This window comes from Populus nigra, chromosome 4 (assembly GCF_951802175.1).
Source record: "Populus nigra chromosome 4, ddPopNigr1.1, whole genome shotgun sequence".
Classification (NCBI taxonomy): domain Eukaryota; kingdom Viridiplantae; phylum Streptophyta; class Magnoliopsida; order Malpighiales; family Salicaceae; genus Populus; species Populus nigra.
This window is the reverse complement of record NC_084855.1, coordinates 4,992,976-5,006,454: the sequence shown is the minus strand read 5'-3', so window position 1 is coordinate 5,006,454 and position 13,479 is coordinate 4,992,976. Positions and strand designations below refer to the sequence as shown.

Sequence of the window (13,479 nt, the reverse complement as noted above, 5' to 3'; positions counted from 1 at the left end):
TTAAAACAATTAAGAATTAACCATTGAAGGGTATGGTCGACATTTTTCACTATGAAGCATGAACAGCTCAAGCTCTTTTTATAAGAAAATGAACTTCTGTCAGTAACGTATGGACGGCAGTTTTTTAACAATTTATATCAAATGTTAATTATCTCAACCGTGTTTTTAAAAAAATTAATTTTTTTTTATTAAAATTTAATATAGTTTATATGTTTTGGATAGTTTTGATATGCTGATATCAAAAATAAATTTTTAAAAATAAAAAAATTATTATTTATATATATTTTAACATAAAAAATTATTTAAAAAGCAATTGTTATCCATTACAAACATGCTCGCTAAACTAATTAGTAATTAATGAGGAGACTAGACAGTAACATGACACTGTACAAGGTGTAAATGCACTAGATTCTCTCAGGAACTTTGTTTTTTTATTCACATGGAAAGAGACCTCCAATTCCATAGGGATAATATCCCTTTAAGTTTAAAATAGAAAAATTATTTAATCCATATAAGCTTTTAAATCGCCATCTGATAGTTTCTTTTATTTTGTAGGAAAAAAAAATGTTTGGGCGTTGGTAACGTATCTTTCTAAAAAAATGATTTTAACTATAAATTAAATGATATTTCAATCTAATATTAAGATAGAAAAACATTTAATTCACTTAAATTAATTTAAGCTAATTTGTAAAATTTACGGGTATAATCTTAAAAAAAAACAAATTAGAAAGTTTAATTCCAAATTAACTAAATATTAAAAGATAAAATCGATGAAAAAAATATTTGTTTGAAAAAAACCGAGTGAATCGAGTCAACCAAACAAACTTGCGATGATAAATATGATGCATGTTATAGGATTCAATAAATTATTTACTTCAAGGACTATTTCTCATTCAATTATACGACAATCAAACACGTGATAATTTTTTTATATATATAAAACATGTTTTTTTTAAAAGTGAAAAACCGTGACAGAAACGTAAGGCTGAAATAGCTAAGGTAGATCATTAACAGTAAATTTAAAATTGCATTTTTAATGTTCGAGTTAAATAAAAAAATGATAATCAACAAAAAAGAATGAAATTATATATTTTTTTAAATTAAAAGATAAAAAAAATAGCCTGAAAATCATGGATTAGCGTATTAAACCTCTACCTAAATTATGTACTCCATTAATTTGTTTTATCAATTTCTTTTGAACCAAAAATAAAATAGAAAAAAAAAACCCACCCATATAGGTTTGGACATTAAAAAAAATAGCCTAGCCAGCATGCCTGCACCTATCTTACTTTTATTTTATTTTTTAAAGGACTTTTTTTTGTTTTTTGTTTTGTTTTCTATGAATATTTTGGGTGAAAAATAAATTAAAAAATAGATTCTAAATTAAAAAAAAAAGAAATAGAACAACTTTGTATTTGGACCTAATCATGGATCTTTATCATAAACGTGGGCTTTCTTAAAGCCCATACTTTCTATCAACCCACCGAAGCCCCAATTATTCCAAGGACAAAAACACAATGACCCTCTGTGATCGACTGTAAATCACAATTACACCCTTTTCCAAGTCTAAATGACATATGTACCCTTTTCCAGAGAAAACTGAAACGCCATTATTAACGGTCAAGAGAAAAGGAAGAAGAAAATCCACCACCATCAATCTCAATCATCAGTGAGACCCAGCCACGGCCATGGCTACCACTTGTACTGCTCTGAGTGTGGCGTCCATGGCAGGAGGCGCACGCGCATGCTTATTTTCTCATCTCCCCCGCACGCTAGCAAAAACCAATATTAGTACCACAATTATTGTTTCCTCAAAATGGATTTATTCCTCGAAAATGGGTCTTAATCCTCTGCAACGCGAGTGCGCGATAAACAAAACTGTACCTACTAGGAAGCTTCAAGTTCGTGCTGCTAGAACCGAGTCACAAGGTGTCTCCTTAGGGTTTAGAGCTCCCAGTTTCGAGGTATCATCCATGTTTATAAATTTGGTTCATCGTAGGAATGCCAAATAATTATGGGGCTGTTTGTTGTTAATGACTCGTTCTTTTTATTTATATAAATATATATAGTTGCCAGAGCCTCTAACTGGGAAAACCTGGAAACTTGAAGATTTTGAGCCATATCCTGCTTTACTGGTAAGTAGTTTCTCCAATATTTTGAGCAAACCACAACGTTTTGCTTTCTGATGAATAAATGTAGAATAGCTGTGCAATTTGTAATATGTAAAATCGAAAGAAAGGAAAACAAAGTTTAAGATGTGAAAATCTTGTTTTGTTGATGTTGTGGTTTTAATTGGAAAAGTTAGCTTAATTGCTTTATCTTAGTAATGGTTGCTGGAGCGAACTATAAAAGTGCAATTCAATGTTATTCGGTGGTTTGAACTTTGAAGTAGTGAGAATTTGCCAAAATTCATTTTTTTTCTTTTGAATGTTTTATGCATGCCTGTATTTATGCTTTAATATTTATTTGCAGATTGATGGTTTGGACTATTCTAGACAAAATATTTTAGTTTTTCGATTTTAGTGATCAAAAGTGGTGATTGCAGCCATGAAGAATGTGATAAAAGTATGGAAGGTTGCTTGAGAAGAAACTAGTTAAGTTTGGTCCTCTGGGCTATAGAATAGAATCTTGATCATTGTGAAGGTAGCTGGGAATTGTACGTTGCTTAGGCTAAAAAAATGCAAGATGTTTGTGTTTGATATTGGAATTGTACGAGTTTAATACAACGCAGAAGAGAATGAATTTGACCGTAATATTTGGGGGCCTTTCTGCTGTTAGAGTTTTGGATGGAAACCCTTGGCCTCTTAACTTTAGTTGATTGTCCCAACTTGGCAAATGAATTTTCAGTAGTCATGCAGTTCTTTAGTTAGGATATTTCCCAAAGTGGCTTCTCTTTGAAAGAAAAATTATGATATTGTTTCATCACACTTAAAATATATGCAGTTATTTTATGTGTGATAAGGATTTGGTGGCGCAGGTTATGTTTATCTGCAATCACTGCCCATTCGTTAAACACTTGAAGAAGGATATAGTGAAGCTCACAAATTTTTATATGAAGGTAGTTGAATCCATTTCCTTCTTATGTGTTTCCTTCATTTCCAATTGAACATGCCATGACTTAATAAATGATTATAGAAACACCATATTGAAGTCCATTTATGTTCTGCTACAGAAAGGACTTGCAGTTGTAGCTATATCTTCAAACTCAGTAGCTACTCATCCACAGGTCCTAATAAACCCCATTCTTTCAGATCAGAGCTGTGTTGAAGTTGTGGTATGATTTACCCAAAATGTAATTGTTCTTCACAGGATGGACCAGAGTTGATGGCAGAGGACGCCAAAATACTTAATTACCCTTTCCCTTATTTATATGATGAGGTATGCTAATGCTTGTCTCAACCTGATCCACACTATTGAGTTTTTCTACTCCACTTCTGTTTTTTTATTTCTATTTCCTGTTTGTTTCAAAGGAGTGAGATTAAAACGGATAAAAGGTAAAGCAACTTTTCATGAAATTATTTTATGCCTTCACGTAGCCAGCAGCAACTATGCATGCTATTGTTTCATAGTATTTTCGTAGGCAGCTCTTGTTTCTCCCAAGAGAGACTAAAGAAGAAATGAATGCACAATTACAAGAGGTGAATTGGACATTTGTGACAGAGCTTTTGTTTTTGTTTATTTATCATAATTAATTGGATGGTGATGATGGATGAAAGCCAGCCCATAGGATATGGTATTGAGTTATTTTTTCCGTTTTCTTTGATTGAGTTGCAAAGCTTCTACGTTCTGTCAATAGTTGAACAGAGTTAGTCATTATTAAGTTTTGAAATATCCCTGAGTAATAAACTACTGGCTCCAGGTTTTTTAAAAAAAAGAAAGAGAAAAACAAAATACAAGTCTATGAATATTACAAATGCAAGAATGTATATTCTTACAAAAGAGAGAATGCGGCGGATCGAAATTCTAATATTCACGTAGATGCAATAATATTATGTCATAAATTAAGTATTTTTTTGGGAACACAGTTAAAACCGTGTTTTTTAAAATATTGAATTGTTTTTTGCTCAATTTTGTTTTTGTTGTTGGATCGTTTTAATGTGTTAATATCAAAAATGATTTTTAAAAAATGAAAAAACATTATTTTGATGTATTTTCGAGCGAAAAGCAACCACTATCATACTCTCAAACATCCCCTAAACATGTAACTTATTTTATTGTTTTGGAACAAATGTATTACTTATCTGGTTGAAATTGCTTGACTGCAGTTGCAAGAAGTAGCTCGAGACTTTGGAGCAGTTTGTACACCAGAGTTCTTCCTATTTAAAAAGGTACTCACAACCTTCAGTAATTGTTTTACGTGGGCCTTTCAAGCATGTCACATGATTACATGCTCTTGTTTTTCTCTACCACTCAACACCCTTAAAACGTAACTTTCTATTCAGGAATGTCATGTCATTGTGAATTGAGCCATAAGCACCCAACATCACAGTGCACCTAAGAGTGGTACTAAATTAATTTAATTCCATAGGATGGACGGAGACCATTTGAGCTGGTGTATCATGGCCAATATGATGATTCCAGACCCAGTAATAATGTGCCTATCACTGGAAGGTTGGCTTCTTTAGTTACAAATTCCATTTGAACTGATGTTATGTAATCTTGCAATTTCAAAGAAGATAAAGGTATTTATGTTTTGAATCACTTGTTAATAATTTGGTTCAGGGACTTAAGTCTTGCAATTGACTGTGTTCTTAGTGGCCAACCAGTATCACCAGTTCAGAAACCCAGGTATATGGTTTCTTGTTTTTCTTCTTTCTTAGATGTCTTTAAGTTCTCTTTCTGTAATAGGATGCCCAAAGTGATGGATTCTTGTTGCCAAACAGTGTTGGATGCGGCATAAAATGGCATCCTGGGGCGAAGTAACCTTCCATGTTGGGTTTCAGGATCATAATCCAGAAGCCTGAATTTTGTTCTATGGTATGCTATGTCTCCTTTCTGAGAATTCATAATCATTGTGATATCCATTATTCTACAGCATCATGAATTTTTTCTGTCGCGGCTGCTGTTTCATTGTTATTCCCTCCAGTGTTCCAATTCATCTTTGGAGTCTTCCAAGAGCAGGACCGCACGGTTAAGTTTAACATGAGTAATTGTATTGAGATATGTATGTAATATGGTTTCATGACTTATGTAGGTTTACATTCCTATACGTTTGTTATTTAAAAATAGAAATGAATAAAAAAAAGAGTGTATTTTTTGAGATGCAACTAATTTTATTCTGATGGCAAAATGGAAAGGGAAGATTCCAGTGTCCGTTCTTGTTGGTTTTATGGTGCCCAAATAATGTGGGTGATGATTACCTGGAAGATTGGAAGATTAAACATAATTTTTAAATTTATTTTTGATATCAACACAACACATCAAAACGGATTTATAATTTAAAAATATTAAAAATAAAATTAATTTTTTTAAAATTAATTTATCCTTTCTCCTCTTCATCTTTTCACTTTATCCAATCCATCCCTTGTAGCAAGCATAGCTTAATTGTGCGTGTAGGTGAATGCATGAGTGTTCTCAACATCGTTGCTTGACAGTCGGGCAATTAGATACGAAAGTCATCAGAGATTGATCAATCGGGGGGCCTAATGTATGCTTGGGTCCAGGTTATATCTCTTGATGAGGTTTGTTTTAGTTCTTGCATCACATTCCTTCCTGTTTCCTTTAATTTCACATTAAAAAAAAATAATAATCCTAGTCAGGTGATTCGTTTGATAAAATGGTACAATCATGTTTTAAATTTCGAATTTCTCTGGCATCAAATATCCTGGGGTCACGAGCTGCAGGACTTAACCCTATATAAAAACTATAACCCTGTATAAAAACTAGTTTTGGGCTATAAGGAATTAATCTAGTTTATGCAAGCTGATCTAAAAAACCCTACATTTTAAAAAAGAATATAGTTTTAAAGCATTAAAAATAATCAAATTGAATTTGGATATTAAAATAAGATTTTTAAAAATTACAGGATCGGTAACCTAATATCTAAAAAAAAAAAAGAGATAAAAATAAACTTCCACAACAAATTTCAAACTCACCCCCTGATTTACCTGTTTTTTTCAGTTCAATCCTCTATCTTTTATTTCATTCCCCTCTCTTTAGAAAATATGTAACTAGGAACTAATTAATTTGGGTTCAAAATGACGCGCAAAATAAAAGATTAAGAACAAAAGTAAGAATTATATTGTGAAAAAGTTAATAGTAAACAAGGTATTCGCATTCAGACATTTTTGAAATCCTGAAATAGGATTTGCATGGTCTTTATTCTTGGACTGTTTTGCATTACAAGATTAATTTGCATGTTCTAATAATATTATTGTGTTGTGCAATGTATGTTGTGAACATACAGCCAGATTTTTTGTTCCACTGTTGATTCCTGTTGCCACGGTGCTGTCGAAGGGCAAAATTCTGTTCTTTTACTATGCGTCTTGATTCTTTGAATAATTTTCATGCAGCAAGCATTCCATATTGTTTATATTTATGAATTAATTCACTGGTATTAACAAGTACTGCAGCAGGTTAAAACATTACTAACTCTTATGATTACTGGAAACACGTACAGCAGACGATAAATATGCTTTAACAGTATTATAGTAGTTGATATGTGGCGAGCTACACCTTTCATTTGATTTATTAATGTTACCAAGTGTGCTGTGTGAACCGTTTGCCTCCTAGAAGCACCAACCATAATTGATCATTATTTTTTCCTTTTTTAAATTGCTTGTTCGTACATATAAGAAAACAATTAAGATGAAATTAGTGAAACGTTACTGTTATTATCGAGGTTTGAATCGCGTGCATGAAAAGCTCCATGGAACTAACTAATGACTAATATTGCTGGTTACTTGCATTCTTAGCCATTAGAGCTTGATAGGGTTCTTACAACTATCTGTGGGCCTGATATGGTCTGCGATCACATGACTAGAAAGCAATGTATCCTTTCCGGAACATGGAGCGCATGAGATCTCTTTTGGATGGTCTTATGGGGAGCGGTGGTCCTTCCGCATCCCCATAATTTCAAGCTTCATCTTGACATCTGCCAACCAAGATTGTCACTACCATGGCTTTTCCGAGGCCCGGATCCCTATAGACAACCCCATAGGATCATAAGCTAAATTTCCTTTTACGTTGGTCCCAAGCTGAAAACTGCCTCTGATAACAAGGCCATGCTAATTGATATACTTGTACTGTAGCACTTTTGATTTTTGTTTGCTTTCTGTGACCCTGCGGTCGATGGAAGCATCTTCCTGGTGCTAAGATGACAGTCTGGGGGGCATTTTAGTTTCTCATAAACGAATTTTAGCTATCAGGGAAAAAAGAATTAACGTAGACAGAACCATTTTGGGTAGAAGATAGGCTACTATTCTCCTGACATTTTGATCTCCTTGGTTGTGGGGCATATGCATCTCTAATTAGCAGTTATGGATGTTCTGACTGGGAGGAAATTGGAATAAAGAATATCTGAGTGAATCTGAGTGCATGTCTGAAAAATCTGAACTTCTTGAGAGGATCTATCAGAATCATTTTCTATCATTTTTAACTACAGGGTGGCGGAACTGGCAAACTGGGAAGTAGAACAACAATCTTTTACTCATAGCCTCGTCTTCTCTTTAGAAAGATGACAATAAGAACAGGGAACGCGCCCACTAATTGAATGAAGCCAAACTTGAATTAGGTAAAATAAACAGAACTTGTTGCCCTGGTGGTACTGCATATATCAATCTATACAAATTATTTTGTTGTTTGAAAAATAATCAATGAACTGAATGCAAGATTTTACAGAGCTACGGATTTATGAAGGTGATCTAATTAGAGATTCAGATGATCTGGAGAAACTAGAGGAGTGAACTGCTGCTTTTGGATTGGAAGTCGCTTCCATGCCACGATAGTTTGGTTTTTCAAAATCCTCATTTACATGTCTGATCTCCTTCAACATCGCTGTTACATCTTTCATGGTGGGTCGTTCTTCTGGTGAAGGGTTCACACACAAGAGGGCCACCCCAAGCACCTGAAGCATTTCTTGGAGTTGTGTACCTGATCGCAAAAGAAGTTGCGGGTCTAGGATTGTTGTCAATTCTGTTCTTTCTCGGAGTGCCTTGCTAACCCATGTGACAATGTGGACACCTTCGGGGATCCGGTCATCAGTAGGTTCTTTCCCTGTTAAAACCTCTAGGAGGACTACACCATAGCTGTACACATCACTTTTCTCTGTGATTCTCAAACAGTATCCATATTCTGCATTCACACATGGAAGGATGGTTAAGTTTAGGAGTTATTGAATGCAGTGCAAATTCAGAACTTGTGACCTTTGAAATGTATTTGGAATGATTTAACATGTGAGCCCTAGCAAAGCTGAGGAGTATCGGATCCAATTATATTTTTCCAGGGATGATTTGAGTTCAAAAGAAAACCATTTGCAAAACTGATGCTAGAATTCTTCTGTAAAAGAAACCGTTAATTTTTCTTCTTGAAAAAGAAAATTAATATGAAGGCTGGGGACGTTACCAACAGCGTTTGAATTACATATTCCTGTGAAAAAATGTTGATAAACTAAACTACTGAAAACGGAAGTGCTCGTTATATTCACCTGGGGCAATGTACCCAAAAGAACCTGCAACTACATTAGAAACTCTTGAACATTCTTCAGAATCAACAAGCTTTGCCAGCCCAAAATCTGCAAGAAAAGCTTCAAACTGTGGTCCAACCAAGATGTTATTAGTCTTGATGTCACGATGTACGATTGGAGGAATACAATCATGATGAAGATAAGCCAAGCCATGAGCTGCCCCCAGTATTATGTTGTATCTAGCATCCCAATCCAAGAATACCTTCTCATGGAGTAATCCAGCCAAACTCCCCTCGCTGATGTAGTCAAATAAGAGCAACCTAGTTTTTCCGTTGTTACAGCATCCTAGAAGCCTCACTATATTTTTATGCCGTATTGATCCAAGAGCTCTGACCTCGGCAGAAAACAAGTCTCTCTCTGGAACCTCACCATTCTTCAGCGGCCACAACTTTTTCACAGCAATGACCTGTTTCATTGGAGTCTCGACACGATAAACCATGCCTGAAACACCCTTCCCAACAATGTTTGAATCTGAGAGCTTTGTCACAATATCATTTACCGAGAAGTTAAGCTTTTGAAATGGGGTGATATCCCACTCCAAATTGTCTTCTTCATCTTTCCTCCCAAAAGCAGCTCCACGAATTCTGGTAAAAAGAAGTCCTCCAAGAAACACAATCAACAAGGTCACTGTTACGCTGAGAAGAGTGCACACAACAAGGTTTCTGGTGGAGTTCTTGCCATGGTCACTTCCATTCATGTGACACTTGTTTCTGTTAATGCAGAGCTCTTGATTGCCAGCATATGCGGAGGCAGGGAGATCATGGAAGAGCTTGGTATCAGGAAGCACACCTGAAAAGTTGTTGTGCGAGACATTGAGAGAAACAAGATTGTCAAGACTGCCTAAGACTGTCAGCGTTCCTGTGAGCATGTTGTGCGAGAGATCTAGGTTGGCAAGATTTGAGAGATTTGAGAAGCTTTCAGGAATAGAGCCCGTTAGAGAATTCCTACTCAAATTCAAGAGGATGTCTAACCCTTGCAACCCACCTATCTCATCTGGGATTGAACCAGTGAGTCTGTTGCTGCTCATATCTAACAGCTGCAGATCCCTACACAGGCCAAGTGACTTCGGGATAGAACCAGTAATGTAGTTTTCACTGATTACCAGTTTGTTTAAGGATGTAAGCATGCCTAAGTTATCAGGTACGGATCCTGCTATAGAGTTCTTGGAAAGGTCTAATACGTTTAGACTAACAAGAAACTCGACAGATGCGGGAATGGTTCCATGGAGCCTATTGCTGTGCAAATCAACCATTTCTAGTTGAGTGCAGTTACCAATCTCTAGAGGGATTTCTCCAGTAAATTGATTATCTGACAATTCGAGGAAGCTCAATTTATGCAAGAGACCTATTTCTGGGGAAAGTTGACCAGTAAAGTTGTTTGATCCTAATCGTAAACGGATCAAACCAATGCAATTACCAATATCTGGTGGGATTTCACCTGAAAATCCATTTGATATCAGAAGCAATTGACTTAAGTTCTTGAGATGGAACAGAGAATGTGGAATTGAGCCAGTGAGGAAATTGTGTGAAAGATCCAATGCTTGAAGTTTCTCACATTTGGCTAGTTCAGCAGGTATGCTTCCATGGAGCTGGTTCTGCCATGCAAAAAAAATTAAAAGCTCCTTCAGTTGGCCAATGGCAGGTGGAATCTCGCCAGTGAATCTGTTGTTATCCAGTTCAAGCTGCTTCAGGCCGAAAAAGTTGCCAACAAAAGGCGGGATTTCTCCTGTAAGGTAATTGTCTGATAAAAGAAGCTCCTCCAATGCAGCCAAATTGGCAAGAGACCCAGGAATCTGACCACTTAGAGAATTCATCGAGAGATCAATAACTTCCAAAGCTAAACAATTGCCTAGAGCATCTGGAATGCTCCCGGTTAGATTGTTCTGCCATAACAACAACCTCTTGAGATTTGTCAACAAAGCCAATTCATCAGGAATCCTGCCTGAAATTTGGTTTCCGTACAGATAGAGATGCTCCATCGCTGAGCAGTTGCCAATATCTGCTGGAATGCTGCCTGTAAGTTTAGCTGTGTAGACCGAAAGAGTCTCAAGATGCTTCAGTTCTCCTAAAATACTTGGAATCTGTCCTGAAATCCCAGTATCTGCAAGACCCAAAAAGAGTAGTTCTTTGCAGTTGGATATCTGCATTGGGATTTCGCCATAAATTCCCGGGTTACCACCTGCTCGAAAGGTCTTCAAAGCTAACAATTGGCCTATTTCTGCAGGAATCTTTCCGGATAGCTGGTTATCAAACAGTTCCAGCTGTCTAAGCCTTGAACAGTTTCCTATTTCTTTTGGAATCTCACCATGTAATGAATTTGTACTCAGAGCAAGTAACTTCAATTGAGATAGTCTCCCAATTTCTGCTGGGATGTCTCCAGTCAAAGAATTGAAACTGAGGTCTAAGGTGCTCAGCGAGGACAGGTTTCCTATCGACCGTGGAATTTCTCCAGTGAGATTTGCATTTGAAAGGACGAGAGTTGTGAGATGGTTAAAGGAGAGTAGCTGGGTAGGGAAGCTGGTAGGAAGGTTGATGGAAGTGATTGTTATTCCCGAGACAAAACCATTACTAGAACATCTAACATAATCCCATTTGCATGGATTTTTGTGGCTTGGATCCCATGTTGAGAAGAAAGTAGCTGAAAGGGAAGAATTAAAGGTTGAAAGCCATGAAAGTAGACAATGACCTTCTTGGTTCAAGGCAGAGATGGCTGGAAAGATAGAGATGTTAAGAAACAAGAGAAAAATGGTGATTGCGTTGCTTGACATCATGAGGTCAGTACTCCCTAGTCCCTACTACTGTGCAATCTCATTTAATTATAGCACACCAGTCTCTCAAATTCTTATTTGTGTTCTTTTATGACCATGGAGTACTAAAATGCCCTTGCTTTATTCCACATTTACTCACTGTCTGTAGACTAGAAAATTAGTAGAAATCCTCTGCTGTTCTAATGATAACTCGATGTGTTTGTAATTTTGTATAGGAGTGGATGGGTACAGATACAGTACAATTCTAGCTTCCAGATTTACTCAAGTGTAATTTGAAATAATATAAATTATATTTTAAAGTATTATTTAATCGATAATTTTTTAACAATCATTTAATTAATTTATATAAATTTCAAGCTCAACAAATTTTAACTCGAAAAGATAAAACTTGCTTAATAATTTAATCCCTTGCCTTAAACAATTTCACAAGTGTTAATCTTAAACACCAACTATGAAAAACTTGGTACTTTGAGACTGTTCAAATTTTATTTTAGTTCCATGATGCTGCATGACAACAGGATGCTACTAGCTAAATGGAATCTTAATCTAGAAACATGTTCAACAGATAAATTTAAGGAGCGAAAATGATGTCATTGTATTATATATGCACTCGTATTCTTTGAAGTTTTTGTCATAAATTATGGTGAAAATAACTTGAAAAGTTAAACAAGACATTTTTGTGATTAAGACTACATAAGCAGATCATTTCGCTTGCACGCGCGTACCTTAATGTTATTTCATTAGAATTGATTCTTGCATATATAGGGCAAGGGATCGGTGAAGTTCATATCTAAAGAAAATACATGGTGATCATCATGTCTGTTAAAATCTCCTTGTATGTGTAGGATAAATGTCTGGTATCAGATTTTCATTTTCAGTGGTTCTCGTACAATGATTGTTCATCCTTTTGAGTTAAGATGCACTTACAACACAGATTGTGAAAGGGACGAGCAGCAAAAGGAGGTGGACACCACAACCTCTTCTGAGATATATATAATTATATGTGGTAAGCTCTCCATGTCAGTTTATATGGGAGTAAAAAGGAAAAGGTGTTCGGATCCTTGCCTCATTCGGACAGAACCTATGTCTCTTCCCGTGCATGAACCTTCTGATCATGGACCTAATGGATTAATAACAGAGAAGGTAGCTCGACTTTGGTGTCCTTCACCCTCCGTTGTTGGTACAATATTTGCAAACTGCCTCCGTCGTTTGTTAATCAGCTCTTCATTTTAATTAATTTATGGCCTTAATGCTTCTGTGCTGACACCTAATTCTCCTGTGGACATTGCTTGTTTAAATTTCCATTAATCTTGGGTGTAAAGCTTGCCTTACGTCTTCCTTATTTCCCATGCGTTATCGTCATGGTAATATTGCATTGGGGATGAATAAAAATTACAGTTTGCGCTGCAATTCTTTTAATTGGAGAGTCAATTCATGCCATCGCCTCACTCATTAAAGCTAGCTATGGTGTGCCACTTGAACATCTTATAATTATTGGTTGTCTCGTCATAATTATATATGTGATTATAGCGTGTATCCATGTGGAAACATACCACAATCTGGAATAAACTGTGGAAATTATCTCTTTTTTGGACCACTAGAAGCAAATAAATTGCTCCCTGCTATCTTAATGACCTTTATATATGAGTCAATCCAATGTCTGCCCGACAATGACAGCGTTCATATGAAAAATAGTAGCAGGTGCTCAACTAGAATTTTACTCAGTGGGGGGTGTGTGTATAAAATATATTAGGATACATTTGAAAATAGTAGCAGGTGCTCAACTAGAATTTAATTTACTCAGAGAGAGATACTAACATGTTTCTTCAAATCCTTTTTAAGACTCAAAAGATTAAATTTAGATAGAGCTGAATTCCTTGGTATTTTTAAAAGAAAAGAAAAACAAATTATATATCTGGCAAAAGTTCTATTTAAATATATAAATTAGATTGTGTTCTTAGATTTGAGCTAGACTTGGAATTGGATCGATCTAATGAGCTAAAACATGCATGTGTCTTAAATGGGTAAA

At 35.6% G+C, this 13,479-nt stretch overlaps 2 protein-coding genes across 3 annotated transcripts; one reads left to right on the top strand and one right to left on the bottom strand.

The window, feature by feature from the left end:
• Positions 1 to 1,542: 1,542 nt before the first annotated feature.
• LOC133691383 (uncharacterized) lies at positions 1,543 to 5,267 on the top strand. 2 transcript variants are annotated; one of them, XR_009841659.1, is made up of 10 exons: positions 1,543 to 1,964; positions 2,070 to 2,135; positions 2,978 to 3,058; positions 3,173 to 3,226; positions 3,310 to 3,378; positions 4,266 to 4,328; positions 4,529 to 4,611; positions 4,723 to 4,788; positions 4,884 to 4,977; positions 5,087 to 5,267. XR_009841659.1 is itself a non-coding variant. In XM_062111861.1 (9 exons), the coding sequence occupies exons 1-9, from the start codon at positions 1,689 to 1,691 to the stop codon at positions 4,921 to 4,923; spliced, it is 798 nt and encodes a 265-aa protein (XP_061967845.1). In that variant the 5' UTR covers positions 1,543 to 1,688; the 3' UTR covers positions 4,924 to 5,267. The 2 variants fall into 2 exon arrangements, 1 of the variants encoding a protein (XP_061967845.1); XM_062111861.1 differs by having other exon boundaries at positions 4,884 to 5,267.
• A 2,440-nt stretch (positions 5,268 to 7,707) lies between these two features.
• LOC133692868 (LRR receptor-like serine/threonine-protein kinase RGI1) lies at positions 7,708 to 11,501 on the bottom strand. The gene is made up of 2 exons (XM_062114032.1): positions 8,645 to 11,501; positions 7,708 to 8,292 (listed from the first exon to the last, which is right to left on the bottom strand). The coding sequence occupies exons 1-2, from the start codon at positions 11,451 to 11,453 to the stop codon at positions 7,850 to 7,852; spliced, it is 3,252 nt and encodes a 1,083-aa protein (XP_061970016.1). The 5' UTR covers positions 11,454 to 11,501; the 3' UTR covers positions 7,708 to 7,849.
• Positions 11,502 to 13,479: the final 1,978 nt, after the last annotated feature.

Coding starts and splice junctions, on each gene's coding strand:
- LOC133691383 (XM_062111861.1), top strand. CDS start 1,689: ATGGCTACCACTTGTACTGCTCTGAGTGTGGCGTCCATGGCAGGAGGC. Junction 3,059..3,172: donor TCACAAATTTTTATATGAAG/GTAGTTGAATCC, acceptor GTTCTGCTACAG/AAAGGACTTGCAGTTGTAGC. Junction 3,379..4,265: donor TCCCTTATTTATATGATGAG/GTATGCTAATGC, acceptor GCTTGACTGCAG/TTGCAAGAAGTAGCTCGAGA.
- LOC133692868 (XM_062114032.1), bottom strand. CDS start 11,453: ATGATGTCAAGCAACGCAATCACCATTTTTCTCTTGTTTCTTAACATC. Junction 8,293..8,644: donor TTTTGGGTACATTGCCCCAG/GTGAATATAACG, acceptor GTGTGAATGCAG/AATATGGATACTGTTTGAGA.